This window comes from Cryptomeria japonica, chromosome 3, assembly GCF_030272615.1.
Source record: "Cryptomeria japonica chromosome 3, Sugi_1.0, whole genome shotgun sequence".
Taxonomy (NCBI): domain Eukaryota; kingdom Viridiplantae; phylum Streptophyta; class Pinopsida; order Cupressales; family Cupressaceae; genus Cryptomeria; species Cryptomeria japonica.
This window is the reverse complement of record NC_081407.1, coordinates 906992000-907009681: the sequence shown is the minus strand read 5'-3', so window position 1 is coordinate 907009681 and position 17682 is coordinate 906992000. Positions and strand designations below refer to the sequence as shown.

Sequence of the window (17682 nt, the reverse complement as noted above, 5' to 3'; positions counted from 1 at the left end):
CCAGACTTGGCAAAGACTCGGCCAAGACTCGGCAAATTGAAATACCTAAGAAATTCAAAGATTTTTAAGGATTTAAAACTTGTTTCATGCATCATTTAATAAATAAACCTTAAAGACACAATAATCTCATCAAATAGAAGCTATTTTGAACACATACACAAGTTTACATTCATCACATAAGTATAAACTGAAATTTTAGCCCTGAGATGAAGGAAATAAGCTAAACTAAATAACACATTAGAAATGCAAATAGTGTCAAATGTCTACAAAATTCATGGAATATGAATTCCATGTCATCAAATGTTCAAAACATATATCGACATAAAAGATAGATCCTAGAAGTCTAAGGCTCAGAGGAGCAATATCATTCATCACTCGACCCCGCAACCGTCCTAAATGTGCAACTAAGATAGGTCTTGGAGCGTTCTGCAGCCATGATCTCTGCCTGTGTCTCAGCCTTTACCTATACTCAGCTAGCTACAACAGTGACTAAGGATAACATATTTGCCTTGATAGTGACTTATCTAGTGGTATCTCAGTCTACAAAATCTGTTTCAAGTACTTAGATGGAGCTTGTTTTCCATTTGGAGGTGCATTATAGTCCTATCGCTGCCTTAGAATGGGTTGTTTCATGCCAAAAAGGTGCTACATTGTTTCTGTTACTGACTGTCCACAAATCTGAGTTTGCATCAGGTCCACAACTTCCAAATTAGCTGCTCAATCGACATATTTTGGTGCCTTTAAAATTATTAGACAGTTGTTAAGTCATTTCATATTGTTATCTTCAAGTTTAGCAATGACTATGCTCCAAAAGTAATGTAAAAAAGCATTATGAATGAATGTGAAAACACTGTTCAAACTTATCAGCGTTGTCAAGAAAACTCTTTCTATTTGGCAAAATCTTTCAAAAATAAAAAATTAGGGGTTTACAGTTTACACTACAATTTGTTGTTTGTAACTAGGTAAGATGGGTCCGGATTGCCTTAAGGCAACATCCGAACCCATATAGGACTAGGTCCTCTCCTAAAGGGGTAACGTGCCCCCAAGTTAAGCTCAGCCCCATACCCTCACGCCACCCTAAAATACACCACGCCTCAATAAATAAATTGGCGCCAAAAGGAGGAAGGCCGACTTGGATTTAATAAAGGTTAAAGACTCATATAAATAAAGATCAAATGCAAACTCAAATCAATCAATCATTTCCTCATGCAATCAGCGAATTAGCTCTGCTAATAAAAGTGCAAATTTATCCAAGGATTGTGTGAACTTGTCAAGGATTGTGCGAACTTGTCCAAGAGGATATAGGCCTCTTTTGGTGCAGACTTGAAGTGCTTAGAAGTGCAGATCTGACATACAAAAGGGATCAGATCTGGAGAAGCAAGCTAAGTATTGTATTTGTGCAATTAAGAGAGAATATATAATCTGACCTGTGGGTCTTTAATGCTGGGTTTTTCCTCCTTGGAGGTTTTCCCAGGGTATTTCTATTTGTCTCTTGTTTACTTGTTTCATTTCTGAGTTTACTGAACTATGGTTTACTAAAATATTACGAATCTGATTAACAAACTAGGGCATAATTAAAAGACATAAATCTGATTACTGATCTAGGGCACAAAATTAACACAATTTACCAAGAAAATATCAAATATTTTGTAACTATTCATTCTCTTCGAACTAATCCAAGAAAAATGACTTTTTATGGCAAAAGAGAAAAGATATGCACCTTTTATTGCACTTAAAACTAAGACTTTTTAAATTCTTTTTGCTTTTTGTCATGTGTTGGCACAGCAAAGTCCAGGGCTCAGGACTCGCGAGTCTGCGGAGTCTGACAAACTCGGCGAGTCAGTGCAGACCCGGCCAGACTTGGCCGAGTCTGAGTCTAGGGTCCTCTAGCCTCGGTAGAGGTGACTCGCCTCGGGACTCGCCAGGTCTAGGCCAGACTTTGCGAGTCCTATAACTATGGTTTGATCTTTAATGAGTTTAATTCTTAGTAAAGTTTTAATAGCATATCTTTCAGCATTTTATGCAAGTAACTTCATCATATCCTTCTACAACACCTTAATGAATGAGAGTACATGAAATGTTAGTTACCAATACCATGATAAAAACCACAAAATGAGTTTTTTAATTGGTAATATAAGTAAATTAAGCCATAAGTATTTTCATTGTTAAAAATATTAGGATTTCTTTTCTACATTCACAGAAAATTCATTTCATACGGTTTTTGATTAAGGGTTATATTTTAGAATATTACAGGGGAAGCTGGGATCATCTGACACTTAAGATTATTTAACCATAAATAGCTGAAATGATAGTTCAGAGAATGTAGAATATTGACGAGAGAGGTTTTCTCTCTTAAAAATAAAGATGATACAAATGGTTGTAAAAAGAATTATATAATGAATATTATGATAACAAAGGATACAGTGACTTAACTAAATCATCTTGAAATAATTAGCAAAAGAAAATATTGATTTCAATCAATAATTTGCAAAAGGAAAGGATGCTTCCCGTTTTACCTCATATTTGTGCAATATGCGTTCACAAGATAACTTCCTTGCCCATTTATCATGATCAGCCACATCATCTCTGTGCATTGAATTGAAGGAAGTCCATTAGGTAGTCTAACTTTCCACGTTCGATCCAAAGTGAAAAAGAAGGAATAGATGCCAATATAATGTGACTTACCTGTGGGTAAGGAACATGTAGCGAGCCCCACCAAGTGCTTCTATTTGGTGCACAAGTTTTCCTTTATAGCTTGGACTGCAGAAGTGAAAATGATCAACTAGATCAGATCTAAAGAACAGATAATTTTAAGTCAACCAAGTGCAAGCAGATAATGTTTCTAATTTTCTTTTTTGGATAATACAGAAATTTTATGAAGGATTTTTTCACAAAACACTAAGCCTAGGCATGAACTGCAACCAAGTGCCATGGCAAGACAGCTGTCAAAGATTGATTATATTGACAGAAACAGAAGCTCAACAAACAAAAAACTAAAATTACATCTAACCTCTTTCCTATTCTTTTTTGAAAGGATATATATGATTCTGAATCAAAATATGCCTAGTGGATATAATATTTAATTGCTCTTCTTACCAAGATAGCCAAGAAGCACAAAGACCATATATATGTAAATTGCCCAATAAAGTTGTGAAAATCAACTAATGAAGGAATTCATTGTTCAAAGACTTTATATGCTCACACATTAGCTTCCACTTGGAATTATGTAAGGATGGCATAGGTCCTTCAGATGTCTTGTCATACAAGGTTGAAAGGGTGTTCTCATGAGAAATCCAATTTGGGGTTGTATTTCTAGTGAATGGTCTATAAAGGAAAGAGTTACATGATCTCCCACAAAAGGAGGAATCCACAGAGATTTCAGGCTGGGTACCTTGTCTTTTGTTGCTTGCTTGCCAAGCATTTTATTGGATGATTTAACAAAGTCTTCTTTATTCCCTTTCAGTGCTTAAATATGCTCTATTGCCTTAGTTCTAAATTACCTGTTCTATATGGATCCTAGTTTGGGTTCATGGATCTAGAAAATTATTTTTTTGGTTTGTCCATATAAAAACATGTAAATATCATATATATATACATGCAGCCTAAAAGCAAGAATTAAGATTAGAATATCACATAGCATCATATAAACAACAAAAACCCTATAAACTTGAATGTCATTTAAACATAAATGATAAATATTATAAAATATGTATTGTTCAAACTTCAAGTTCAATATTAAAATATTAATATCGAGTTCAACAATTAGTTTTAATCATCAAATGGATTTTCTAAATCATCGATGTTATCATCATCAACATTAGATGTAGGAACATTATATGAACCACAAGGAATGCTAGTGACACTACCACTTGCACTAATAGTGTGCTCGCTTACAAACTCCTCAAGTGCAATATGTTGGGAAGGGAAAGCATCCAAGTCAATATGCGCTGACTCTATATCCCACAACTTCATGTCCCCTTTCTTGTAGCCATGTTTGTGCAAAAGGAGGCGCCAGTTGGAATGCAAATACACTAAAGTTCTATACTCTTTTTGAGTGCAATATATTACACTTTATTGAGCGAATGAAATAGTATGTGCTTCAATTCCTCTTGGATGCAAATGAACTAGAAACCAATGAAGACAAAGTGGAGAGATAGAGTTATACATTATAAAAATAAAAAATTTAATTATAAATGAAAATTTATTAAACTTACTTGTTATGAAACTTTGATTGCGAGAGTTGAAGGTGTTGAAATTGTTGGCCATGGATGTACCACCAATTGTGAGCATCCTTCTTGAACTTATCAAGAAAATCCTCAATACTTTTGACCATTTGAGTGTATAAAATAAATCAACTCACTGGTGAATACATCTTGCAAATCAAGGAAGAGTCTATGAAATGCTGCCTTGTACCCTTAAACAAATTCAAAATCTCCATGTGGGACAATTCCTCATTGCCATAGAAAGAATCACAACACTATAGTATTTTGGACTCAATGCAAAGGAAAGAAGATGTTAGGGTGGTCACTGTGTTCCATCTTTTTTCAACAATTGTGCATGCTTGTTTAAAGAAAGTTTCTTCAAGGTTTTTCTCTTTTGTATTTATGATACTCATCTTCTCAATCATTGAGTCGATGCCATCGTTTATCTCAGGCTTGTCCATGTCACCATACCAAATCATGGTCTATATGGGCTCAGTGAAACTAAAGAGATACTCCACACATTCCCACCAAGCGTCATCTAGGATCATCCACTTAATATTTATTACCCTCTCAATGTTGCTTTACCTCCATATGGACCAAGTTTGGCTAATCACCATGTTAAAAAGTGCCTCCCAAATTTTCACAAGTCTCAAAACAATTGTATTAGAGCCAAAATGGGTGTCAAGACTCGTTCAAAAATTAAAAAATAAAATAATTAAAAACAAACTTTAAAGAAGAATTAGAATACACAATCAAATTATGACTTAAGTAACTAAGTTGAAGAAATAAATCATGTAAATAAAGTGAAACTAAAATACAAAAAATTTATATTGCTTCACTTACCTTTAATAGCTCCAATTTTGAAAATGATCTAAAGATGTCTTGTGACATGTGGTGGTTGATGACAAACATTTGGATATCCTTATCCTTTGCATATAACTCTTTGATCCAATCAATTTTACTCCTAATCTTTTTTAGCATAAGATTGAGAGAAAGGATTGCACAAGGTATCAAAAAGATGCACAGATACAATTCCTCAACCCACAACCTAGCAACCGAGAATTAAAGGGAAGGACATGTGTCCAAAATGTTGTAAACCCTAATTAAGGTTTCTTTGAATTATATCGGCCATTGATTTGTAATCAATCTTGGCCATTCATTTGTAAGCGAGACCTCTATATAAGGCTCAATCTTCTCATTTGTAAAGGGTATAGTTAATAGACAATTGATAGTTAGCAATTAGAGTAAAGTAGGAGGAAGCTAGAGATTGTTGCCAAGACTATGTTGAAATCAATACATAACTTTCATTTAAGCTATGGTGGATCTTTGTGTTGTGTTTCTACATTTTGCATGGTTTCTTGTTACTTCTCAAAGTTAGTTGAAGTACATTGATTATAATGGATATATGTGAAGATGTCTGATGGAATTCCAATTCATACTGTTTGGAATTTGATGATTGCAAATTGCAATGTATGGTTAGCCTAAACCTAATTTAGCACTAGTTCGATTGTGGATGTTCATTTGTATTGTGCCAAGATTGGGTATTTGGATGAATGTTTCACAATATGAAAATCCTTTGTTACCTTTGGAGATTGCATCGGTTTAGTGTAGTTGTTTCCTCATGGCGAAGCAAGGCTTGATTATGGAATCCAATTATCAAAGCACTATCTATTATCATCATTGTCCTTAGTCTTAAATTAGATTTCCTTAACCCTTCATCCTTTTGTCTTTTATTTTCCGAGTGAGTTAGTGTTCCACGTTCTAGCAAAACGTAAGTCCCTTTGTGTTACTAGCATATCACATCATATACACTGAGTCTATCCAATGTTAAAGTCGATTGTTCGCATTGTAAACCTTGGAGTTGCCTTATTTGATCACATTGTTTAGCACATGAGGATTCTTTGTTCAAGAGAGAATAGAATACTTAGTATTTTATTCTGTCTTCGAGGTGTCATAAAAAACACATCAACACATACCTTTAACAATATCAATCTGTCACTTGGATACGTGGGGATCTTATAAGGAGCTTTGTGGCATCTTGCAATTTTGATGTAAGTAAAGGTCTTGAATTGGATGTACCGACATCCCCAATTCTTCAATTCTGCATTAGCTTCCATGGAGAATCTTTTGTAAAGTCATTTTCCAACTATTTGATGATGGCAAAGGTGAATGCATCATTGACAAGGCAGTAATGTTTTTGGCTTCTTTCCAAGCTTAGCTAAGGATAGTGATGGTATACCTTAACATTGTCATTTCTCAAAGAGCTCACTCTTTCTAGTCTAGGGAAAGTGACTTGTAGACAAGCTATGAAGTCATATAAAACTTAGAGCTATCCAACACTCTTTTCAACTGGCTATCAAGATTGTTGTTGATGATAGTGCCCTAGTCAATCTTCTCTTTATTCTAAATGATAGTCCTCGTGAATAGATACATCCATGGGTGGAAGTCTCTAGTATTTGGGTGCACATACACCCTGCTGATGAGTCTAATCTAGTCTTTGGCATCCAACTCCAGTTTTGCCACTACCTTCCTTTGCTTAAGCAAGAAATTATCATTGATGTAGTTAGGAGCACTTTTGCTTTTCTCATAATATTGTACTCCTTTCTTCAAATATATATCTACATATTCTTCTTGCAAGGGTATTCCAAAGACCTTTTCAATTGTTTCTAGTCTTATATCCAAGACTTCTTCACCTAAAGGTCCAATGACATGTCTCTTTTTGGGTTTGTAGTGTGTGGCACAAATCAAGACTAGTTCTAGAGATTAAAAAGATAGAGGAAAAGCAACTACTTCCACCAATCCATTGTTGTCTCCTTCCCATCATGATGTACTCTCTTCAAGAAGTCTTCTAAGTCCACATGCTCCAAATCAGTATCTCCAATTTCTTCATATGATGAGAACATCTTGGATGGTGGATGATACCATTTGAATTGGTAAATCATCCTTCCTTGTTCATCTAAAATGATTTTTGCAAACATGGCTTTTATTAGAAATTCACTCATGGTAAACATCAACATTAAAACCCTAATTTATATAAGCCTTACAAAGATTAGTCTTTTATTCCTATAGGTTAAAACAAACAATTTTTAAATCCAACTTTAACCAAATAGGGGAATTGAGGTTCAGTGTTCCTTTTTGTAGTTTATCAAAACATAAGTAATTTTTCCCATAGAAACCTCGAACTCCAATACTTGATTTGTATTCAAGTAATCAATCTTATATTGACATTAATGAATCGAGGATGCAATTTACCATATTTAATTAACAATGTAAGCATTGAATCAAAAGATTGTAAACTGATGCTTGATGAGAATAACGGTATGCAAAACTATCAAGTTTGGATCATGAGGGCTAAAAGCTCTTTTTTTAGAGTTGAAATCAACTTTGAAACATGGAACCCTAAGGCCCGATGGCCGATAGACTTAGCCTTTTGGAGCATGATCAGCCAAGTGGGGGATCGAATATCGACAAGTGGTGATGCTTTTAATCTCTTTTTCTTGAAAACTTGAACCTTTAGTGCATAAAGATGAGGGCCAAATTTTGATCGACTTAAAAGGTCTGATGTGTTGTAAAGCAAATTTTAAGGATCGAACATCAAGAATATCTCTTCATTCTTACATATGTTAGTTCTGGCCATTAAGAGGAAATCCAGAGGGCTGAAGCCTAATGGCCTTTGTTAACTTTAAAACTTGTGAAGGTTTTCTTTTTGTGCGGTATGGGGATTGACATTTCACCTTACCCTAGGAGAATGCTAGGTGAAGGCTTCAAGATAAAAGCCCAATGATTTAAGTTCGATGGACTTAGCCAAATTTGAATGTTTCTATGCCACCTCAGAGATATTTGGGGTGAGGTTTACCTTTCACTTTAAGAATTGCAAACCTAAAAGGCAAGGTCGAAACTTAACTTGAAATGTCACGATAACATCTTGGACTATCTCAATGCAAGCATTAAGGGAAGAGGAGATTTGGCAAGAGGGCAGCGCAACAAAAAACCAAACCCAAAAATGAGGGCAAATAACAAAACCAAACGACAAAGAAACCAACAAAATAAAGGAGGAAGGTTAGGGACAGACTCACCTGGGGTTTGCTAGAGGCAAGACAACAAGAAAATTAACAAATTCTCCCCACAACAACGAACCAATTGGCAAAAGCATGCAATGCCACAATTTAGGAGCAGGGCAGCTTGGAAGGTCAACTCACACATGCTGAAATTCACCCAAAAGTTGCAAAGCTCAAAATGACAAGGAGATAATTGCTATAATGATAGGTGTAGTATTGCATTTGGGATTTTAAAGACCTCTTCAATTTTTCTTTTAATCTTGTCATTAATGCCCAACCACCTTGTTAAATGCATGGCTCGACAGCGAAAAGGCTCAATAATCGAGGTGATGTGACCTTTCATTCAGCAGGGTTCGAGGATTGATGATGTAAGATTCTCCTTTTGGTGTGAATAGCGATTCCAATGAAACGAGCAAGAGAAGTAAGAAACCATCAATGATTGGGGATGAGCCTTTTAGAATTATGATACGACCAACCTCAAACACCGAGAAGTGTAGATAGATCAAACAAGGTTTAGAGATCAAGGGTAAGGATTCCAAAATTTGAAAAGCTTAACCACGCACATCGATCAATACAAAAGGGCAAAGGAAATAAATGAACAAACACCAGGGAAACAAAGGAGACAAGAGGCAAAGAACAAGCAAAGAAAATAGGGAATGGTACAAGGCACAACGTCTTTAGTAGAACAAAATCAATATAGGAATGATATCAATGCCCAAAAATCCAAGTGCATCAAAATAACTATGCAATTATAACATATTGATTCTCAAAGCTTCACACAACTAATAAAATTGCTTGTTATTCATCATTTTAAATCATTCAAACCATTACATATATAAAGGACTAAAATTTATTTGTACGGTTTTACCTGAAATCTAGATTTAGCAAGTTCTTAAAACAACTCGTAACCAACACATAACAAACTGAGCACTCATAGATTTCCCAACAGTCCATTAGTGCTTTGTTGATTTGTAAAACTAGTCTCACCATTCTGATTTTGAATAGCCTGTGGTATATTCTGATTGAGATTGGCTAACGTCTGTACATCATGTCCAAAATTGCATTGAACTCCATCTCTGATCTGAAATTTAGACAGTCAGGTGTGGCTGATCCCCACTCTTATCTGCCATGACTCTAGGTGGCGTCGTTGTTTGTGGATTGTGAAGAACTGTCACTGTCACTAGTTAAACTCCCATGCACTCTCTTAACTTCAGAAAAGGGATCTTCAACCGGGCTTTGTGGTTTTGATTTTTTTTTCTCTCGTGTAAAAATGAAATTCTTTGTCACTCATAAGGAATATTGCAGCTACACAAAAGGATTAAACACACAGGCTAAAAAGATATAGTGTAATAATGAATTTCTCTGTCACCCATAACAAATACCATAACTACACAATAGGATTAAAAGCACAGGCTAGCAAGATATCTAGCTCTAATATCACTATAATAGCCATACACAATTTCTTTTTTTGCCAAATATGAAAGTATCAACATAAACATGCCAATAATGATATATATGGCAGTCATAAAGTGTTGATATAAGTTTTAAAGTGATGATACAAAGTCTGGGTAATAACAGTGGCACATGCAATTTCATAATCAAGGCCAACTAGCATGAATGACATCAAATTGAGAACAACCACAAAATGCCTTGTAGAAAATGATGGAGATGTGCTGGTATAGGCTTGAAAGTGCTTGTTCTTGCTGATAATAACTTTTTGAGCAGGTCTGTGATGAATTGTGCTGTTATAACCCCCACACAGCTCATCATACACCCTCAAAACTCAAGCCAGAACTAGGAACACTTTCTCCAAACTGAAATGTAACATGCACCCTCCAAGATCACCTCAAACCATCCTCAAACATGAGCAAGGCAAAGACAAAATAGACTGACATTAATTTTCAAAAATTCTGGAAACTGAACAAGGAATATCTTGTTGGTACGGCAGCCAAGGAAGAGCAGAAATCTTCATTTAAGGTCTTTCTTCACCCCAGCAGAGAAAATAACCTTCATTCTTCAACTAGGCGACTCCAAACAATGCATAAAGCCACCCCTAACAACAGCACTTCAAACTCCATTTTCTCATGCCATGCTCTAGGCACACTATGCAAGTGGTACAACCCTTCTAGAAATTTGAGCGACTTGCAAACAACTTCAAAATCAAGGGGGTTGACCTGCTATGAAAATCTCAATATACACAGTCTAAGGTGATTTGGAACTTTGTACTTAAGTTTGTACAAACTAGATTGTACCTGAGAATTTGTAAAGTTTCAGCATCTAGTTATTATTTATGCACTATGAAGTATATTTTGTGCAATGCAATGTAATTGGCAATATGAATATAGTGACACAATCTTTTTTCTACAATTCATGGGCTAAAATCTCAATTTTATTTTCTCTTTGTCTCTATGCTATGGAAATGTCTTTAACTTTTGAAAACAAGAATTTTTTGTCCCCTTTTCTACATTTATTTACATTCTTTTCTAAATCCAAAATTTTCCTGTTTTGATTAAACTAATGAGGGTAGCAAGTCTCACAGACATAAAAGTAGCAAACCAATTAGAATCTTGAAGTGCAAAGTGGTGGAGAAGTAGCTGACATAAAAATAACTTAGGACAAAATAGTATAGAACAATACCTGTCAACAAGTATGTTCCCCTCTGGATGCTTGATTAGGTATGAAGTTGCACCATAGGACTTTCTGGAATGATAACCACAGTGATAGACACCCTGTACACAATAACCCCAAAATTAAATTATCTCTAGCAATATATGAATGTTTCAATTGATTCTTAGCTTTTTTCATTATATTGCTAAAAAAGTTGCTTAAGGGACAGGAGGAATGAAAGACAACTACTGAAAACTGCATTAAAGATAAATACCAAATAGCACGAATGACGAAACTTATATTCAAATTAATAGTGTCCAGACAATTCTTACTGGGAGACTCTTCTCATCAATAGGAAGAGGCAGAGTCAAATGCACATCTAAAATATCAGAGGGAGGATTCTCAGTACGTATGGATGCCACTGGACAAGATAGCAAAGCCTGCAAAACATTAAGGCATTTCAAGGATTCACTTACAGAACCATAAGCTTATATTTCATACACTAAAAATTTAGCTGAAGCCCTTGAATCATATATAGATACTTTTCATATTTGCCAAAATCCATGATAAATCTGAATTCAAGATTAACTTGACTTGATATAAGCTACAATGCTGGAAGTTTGTCAGGATGCAAAAATTAGAGAGATAATTAATAAGAAAATCTTCCATTGACTCCAATAAATTTCACAACTAAAAATATGATATTTACCATGTATATGATCAAATCCAAATTATGGTGACAAATTTCCCATTTTGCATCATATGTTAATTGATGAAGCATCACACTCCTTGCACAATGTTTATAAATGAGTAATTTGTGTCTCATGTACATGGTATACAGACTGTATGCAAAGGTTTCACTTGAAATTTGTGATAAGCTTTTAGCCTGGCCTTAGAAATTTCAGTTTCCATCCATATCTCACTCTTAAAAATTATTAGTACTTTTGGCCTGGCCTTAGAAGTTTCAGTTTCAATCCATATCTCACTCTAAAAATTATTAATACTACGCGCGCTAATTCTAATTATCTTCTTCATTGACTCAAATTCATGTGCTGTTTTTAACATGTTTTTAAATTTAACTGTATAATATTTTTTGAAGTATGGTAAAATCACCTCTATTTAGACCAGGCAAACATAACATTTTAAACAAAAATTGCATAGTCATGATTGAATTTTAGAGGATAAATATTAGTTGTTGGAATTAAAAATATATGGTATCTGCTTTCAACAGTGCAAGATGAGTCAATTTATTGGAACATAGCTTGACCTAGGACACCGATGCATATGATAAAAGCTAACAAATAAAATATTCCAAGATTGAAACAATTAAAAGCTTAGGTTGATTCCTCGGAAAATCAATATACTACCTATTAAATAATCTGCACAAGATTAAAGATGCAATACCTGATTTAAAATGGCATAATAAAAGACCTTAGTTTAATGCAAAATATTATGATTCACTTCAAAATTCCAGATGGTTTTTTTTTAAGGGGGTCACAGATTTTTCAGGGGATTTTTTTTTTTGAGGGGACTTTAGTGACAGATTCTGAGGGGAATACAAAACAAGGAAGTGGGATTCCAAACACTTAATGCCATTAATCTAGCATATAAAATAACAGAAGTTTGCACGCTGCACAAGATTCAAAAAGTTGAAGTCCTGCTACGAGGAGGATGGTATTCGATGTTGAATTTATTCAATATATTGACTAAAAGCATTATTTCATCACAGTTTTCAATGCTTAGATCACATTAATTTTCAGATCATTTTGCTATCAGTTAAGGAGAGAACAAATATAATTATAATGAACAACTTCTGGTTGTAAAAAAATTAATGGTTCAGCATTTCAGTCGTGATGATCCGCTGCAGATAGAATAATGTCAAAAACATAAGGTAAGGAGATAACCTGCTTTTTCTACATTGTTTCATCATATATTTATGCATGCATCATACATCAAATATCTCAAGGGTGCATATGTTAACACTTGAAAGTTGAAATATTGTTTCAATAAAACTGCAATAACACAGATTTGTGAGGGGAATTTTCTGTTTTGAGGTGACTTCAACTATGACCCAGCTATTCTGCATTACTAATTTTTTTACTTTCCAGATGCAGAAACCAATACTATTGACATAGGAATCTGTCCACAACCATCCTGCGCCTTTGATGTAAACCAAAAAGAAGAAAGGAAGCACATAGAGCTTTAGACCAAACTTCAAAAACTCGGACTCGCCACGGACTCGGCAAACCAAAAATTTGGACTCGGACTCGGACTCGTGAAAGACTCGCGAAAGACTCGGCAAAAAAAAAAACCTTAGTTTTACAAAAAAACACAAAGAAATTAATGCATTTAGAGAACATAAGAGCCATAATTGAAACTTTACACATGTCATATGATCAACAAACGCGCAATATTTGAAATTTCGTCATTCATACTCGTAGTTTCAAACTTTCAACTCTAAAATGTATAATACCAAGATTTATTCAATGCTAATTATGTTGTTATATGGAGCCTAATCAGACTCGGAGGTTAAATTTTCCCTACTTCCATCAGTGCAATTTCCCCCTATATTTTTTGACGGGGATTTGGGGGCAGCGCCCTGTTGATGTGTTTTTTATGCACATGCGAACATAGAATAAAATACCTAAAGGTACCTTATCCTCTCTTGAGCAAAGTTTCCCGACTGCTGAAGATCTCGCCGAAGGATCAGTCAAGGCAACTCCAAGGTTCTTGTATGTAGGTTCTCTACTCGTGGATAAGCTCTTTGTGGTATGAGGTGATTTTGCTGGAATCACAAGGGGACTTACACTTGATGACTAACGTCTGATTTGCTTTGAATATTGCTGGAATATAGGATTTCAATAGCCTAGATTTTTTGAAAAAAAGGAAAAAAGGATGAGGGTGAGGGAAGGATCTAATTTTGACACTAAGAATGTAGGAGCAATGATTGATCTTTGATGAAATTCTAAGTCTTGTTTTGACATCCCAGGACCATCTCCACAAGATTAGTGAGATCTTCAGAGGAAAGCTTTATGATGTTTAGATTGTCGCTACAGGCATAGACACCATCAGGCTGATGCATATCAGTGAAGAAGCGACAATTGAAGTTAAGCTTAAGCTGAATGATTCCAGTTGACTACACAAGGCAAGTCTGCAATCAACAAACTGCTAGTAGTATGGATATACAAATTTCACCATCAATCAAACACATTTCTTCCACTCATCTAATAACATGAAATCAAATCTAAGAAGTATAGAGACCACGCAAATTGTTGAATCGACCCATAGATTTCACCATTTCTTCAATGAGGTTTTACAAGCCTTTCACAACAACATCTTGGCAACAATCTTTGCCTTCTCTTTCTATTCTACTCTAACTGCTATTCTATTTGCTATTAATCATTAGCTATTCTAACCTCTATGAACTAACTATTAACCTTCTAGCTATTAATGACTAACTATTAGCCTTTACAAATGAGGAGCTAGGGCTTATATAGCGCCCTCAATACAAATCGATGGCTCAGATCAACTTGAAATCAATGGCCGAGATCTTATAATAAAAACCCTAATTAGGGTTTGCTACAACAAACTCAATTCTGGCCAATGAAACAATTGTATTGTTTGGACACATGTCTTCTCTGGAATATTCAACCAATGGATAACAAGGGTAGGTACATCGAAGTTTGTGCCATCTTTGATGAGTCAGGTACATTGAATCTGGACACGCTGAGGTGGACCAATCCGACTGGAGGAGTGATGACTGGGATGCCACCTTGTCTGACACTTGTAACTTGGTAGATGCTCAATTTGATGATGCTGAGAAGCTAACTTTAATTAACTCTTTTGAAACTGTTTGCTTCTTCAACGAACCCTTGCTTTAACCTCCTTTGTCTTTGACGTGCAGGATGGATGGTGTACCTTTCCTTCAAATGCTGGACTGGAAGAGGTCGTCCTTGTTGATGCTGGATTGGAGAAGGTCGTCCTTGTTGATGCTGGACTGGAGAAGGCCATCCTTGTTGATGTTGGACTGGAGAAGGTCGTCCTTGTCTTGGCTTGATCTTCTTTCATCTGCAAAAACAAATCGAAAGATGATTAAGGACATAATAAATTCATTTCAACATAGTATTTCACACCTTAAATCATCAACAAAAGATATTAAAATGAAGTTAGTTCAAGACTCTTTCCAGGGACAGGGCCTATAAGAATTTTGCCCAGGACCCTCTGGAAGGGTCAGGAGCGAAATTAGCATTCCTGGCCAACTTGGACCTCTTTTCAACGTTACCTCACAACCAGCTCCTCACCTGGCCCAAACAAGGTGAAAAATAGTAGTTTCAAAAGATTTCGCCCTAGACCCTCTGGAAGGGTCAGGAGTGAATTTTGCATTTTTGGACAAATTCCATCATGTCTCTACTCCAAAATGTCTTCCAAGGCAAGCATACACTATCCTTCTTCTCACCAAAGGCTAGGAATCTACAACCTGACCTTCCTCATGGGCAAACTAGGTGATTTTGGGAATTTCGCTCTGGACCCTCTGGAAGGGTCAGGAGCGAAATTCCTTCTTTAGGCTTCATTTTACACTTCCTTCACTTCAATTCATCTGGATTGCCCCACATTGAATCCACTTCCCAACTTGGCAACATTGGTTTGATCTTCACAAGGCCAAAAGGTCAAATTTGCTCAAAACCTATTGACTTGAGCTTACTCCTTCATCATTTGTCTTCAATCAACTTCAACAGGGCAAGAACACCTCTCCTCGCACCCATCCAAGCCATGAAAACCTAACATTTGACTAGACTTGCAAGGAAAATAGGTGGTTTTAAGATTTTTGCTCTAGACCCTTTGGAAGGGTTAGGAGCGAAAATCACTTTTTGGCTCAATTCCTTCAAGTTTGATAATCATTGCTAAGTCAAAGTCATTCCTGAGGACCTCTCCCATCAAAACTCGCCCTAGTCAGCACTTGGCTTGGCACAAAATTGGGAAAAAAGGTGATTTAGAGAAAATTCGCTCTGGACCCTTTGGAAGGGTCAGGAGCGAATTTCTTAATTTAGGCTTATTCCTCCATCATTTCAAGTTGCATTCACCTCAAAAGGCTAGAAAACACTTCTCCTCTCATGTCCAACCCAAGTTTGACATGATTTTGCAAGGGGATATAGGTGGTTGAAGAATTTTCGCCCTGGACCCTTTGGAAGGGTCAGGAGCGATTTTCATCATTTGGCTCAATTCCTTCAAACTTGATAATTATTGACCATTCAAGGACATGCCTAAAGACACCTCTAATCTTGACCCACACTAGACTTCGCATAAATTTGAGGGAAAGATAGGTTTTGAGAAAATTCGCTTTGGACCCTTTGGAAGGGTCAGGAGGGAAAATCTCATTCTTGACCAAAAATCATCATTCTTTCAACTTGAAACTTCATTGCAAGGTAAAATCTCATCTCTCTTCGCCCTAGGAACAAGGTTTTAAGCCCAAGCAAGGTAAAAAATATAGGCTTGTAAGGAATTTCGCCCTGGACCCTTTGGAAGGGTCAGGAGCAAAATTTCCTTCCTTGGCTAAAACACTCATTCCTCAACTTTTTCAAATGTCCTTAAGGATTTCAATATGCCCATTCGCCCTTTCAACATGCCTTGGACATCAAAATTTGGCCAAATAAGGAAAGAAATGAGGTCTAGGAGGATTTTCGCTCTGGACCCTTTGGAAGGGTCAAGAGCGAAAATCTCATTCTTGGCTTGATTCTCCATTTCTTCAACTCCAATCCACTCTAGAAGACAACTAGACATCATTCTTCACCCAAGGGATAAGGTCTTAAGCCAAAACAAGGTCAAAAGAATAGGCTTGCAAGGAATTTCACTCTGGACCCTTTGGAAGGGTCAGGAGCGAAATTCACCTTCTTGGCTAGAATCCTTCATTTTTTCAAAGCTCTCACACATTTCCAAAGTCCAAACACGTCCATCCTTCCTTTCAAGATGCTCTACAAATCAAAATTTGGTCAAACTAGGGAGGAAATGAGCTTTAGGAAGATTTTCGCTCTGGACCCTTTGGAAGGGTCAGGAGCGAAAATCTCATTCTAGGCTTGATCACTCACTTTTCCAACTTCAAACCATCTCAAGAAGCAAACTTAGATCATTTTCCACCTAAGGGACAAGGTTTCAAGCTCAAACAAGGTAGCAAATGAAGTTTATGATGAATTTCGCCCTGGACCCTTTGGAAGGGTCAGGAGCGAAATTCTCTTTTGGGCTAAAATCTTGCTCTTCAAAATCATCCAACTCCATCTCAAGGCAAGAACATACCAATTCATTCCCCAACATGCCCTAGAAACCAACACTTAGTCAAAATTTGAAAGGAAATGAGAGCTACAAAGATTTTCGCTCTGGACCCTTTAGAAGGGTCAGGAGCGAAAATCATGTTTTGGGTTGGATCCTTGACTTTTCCTATTTTCATCCTCTTTGGGAGGCAAACATAGATCCTTCCTCATGCATTTCCACCTTGGTCTTGACTCTTGCTAGAGGAAAAATGAGTGTTTTCAAGAATTTCGCTCTGGACCCTCTGGAAGGGTCAGGAGCGAAATTCATCTTCTTGACTAAAATCCTTCATCTTTCAATCTTGACAAGGCTAGAACATTCAAAAATACTTTCAAACATGGCTTAGGAACTAGAAATTTGGCCTTGATAAGTGAGAATTTGAGGTTTTCAAGGATTTTCGCTCTGGACCCTTTGGAAGGGTCAGGAGCAAAATCCCTATTCCTGGCCAAGATCCTGACTTCATTTTCACATTTCTTCATTCAAACAAGCGTTTTTACCTTCATTCAAGCCTGGGA

The 17682-nt window shown here is 36.2% G+C and overlaps 1 protein-coding gene across 1 annotated transcript in view; it reads right to left on the bottom strand.

Moving 5' to 3' along the window:
- The window catches only part of LOC131067021 (uncharacterized), a 101313-nt gene that overhangs the window by 63200 nt on the left and 20431 nt on the right, over positions 1–17682 (bottom strand). The window contains exons 4-7 of the mRNA XM_058001955.1: positions 11200–11307; positions 10898–10989; positions 2686–2760; positions 2517–2586 (exon numbers count right to left, since the gene is read on the bottom strand). Coding sequence (XP_057857938.1) covers positions 2517–2586; positions 2686–2760; positions 10898–10989; positions 11200–11307 — 345 coding nt within the window. The remainder of the gene's footprint in view (positions 1–2516; positions 2587–2685; positions 2761–10897; positions 10990–11199; positions 11308–17682) is intronic.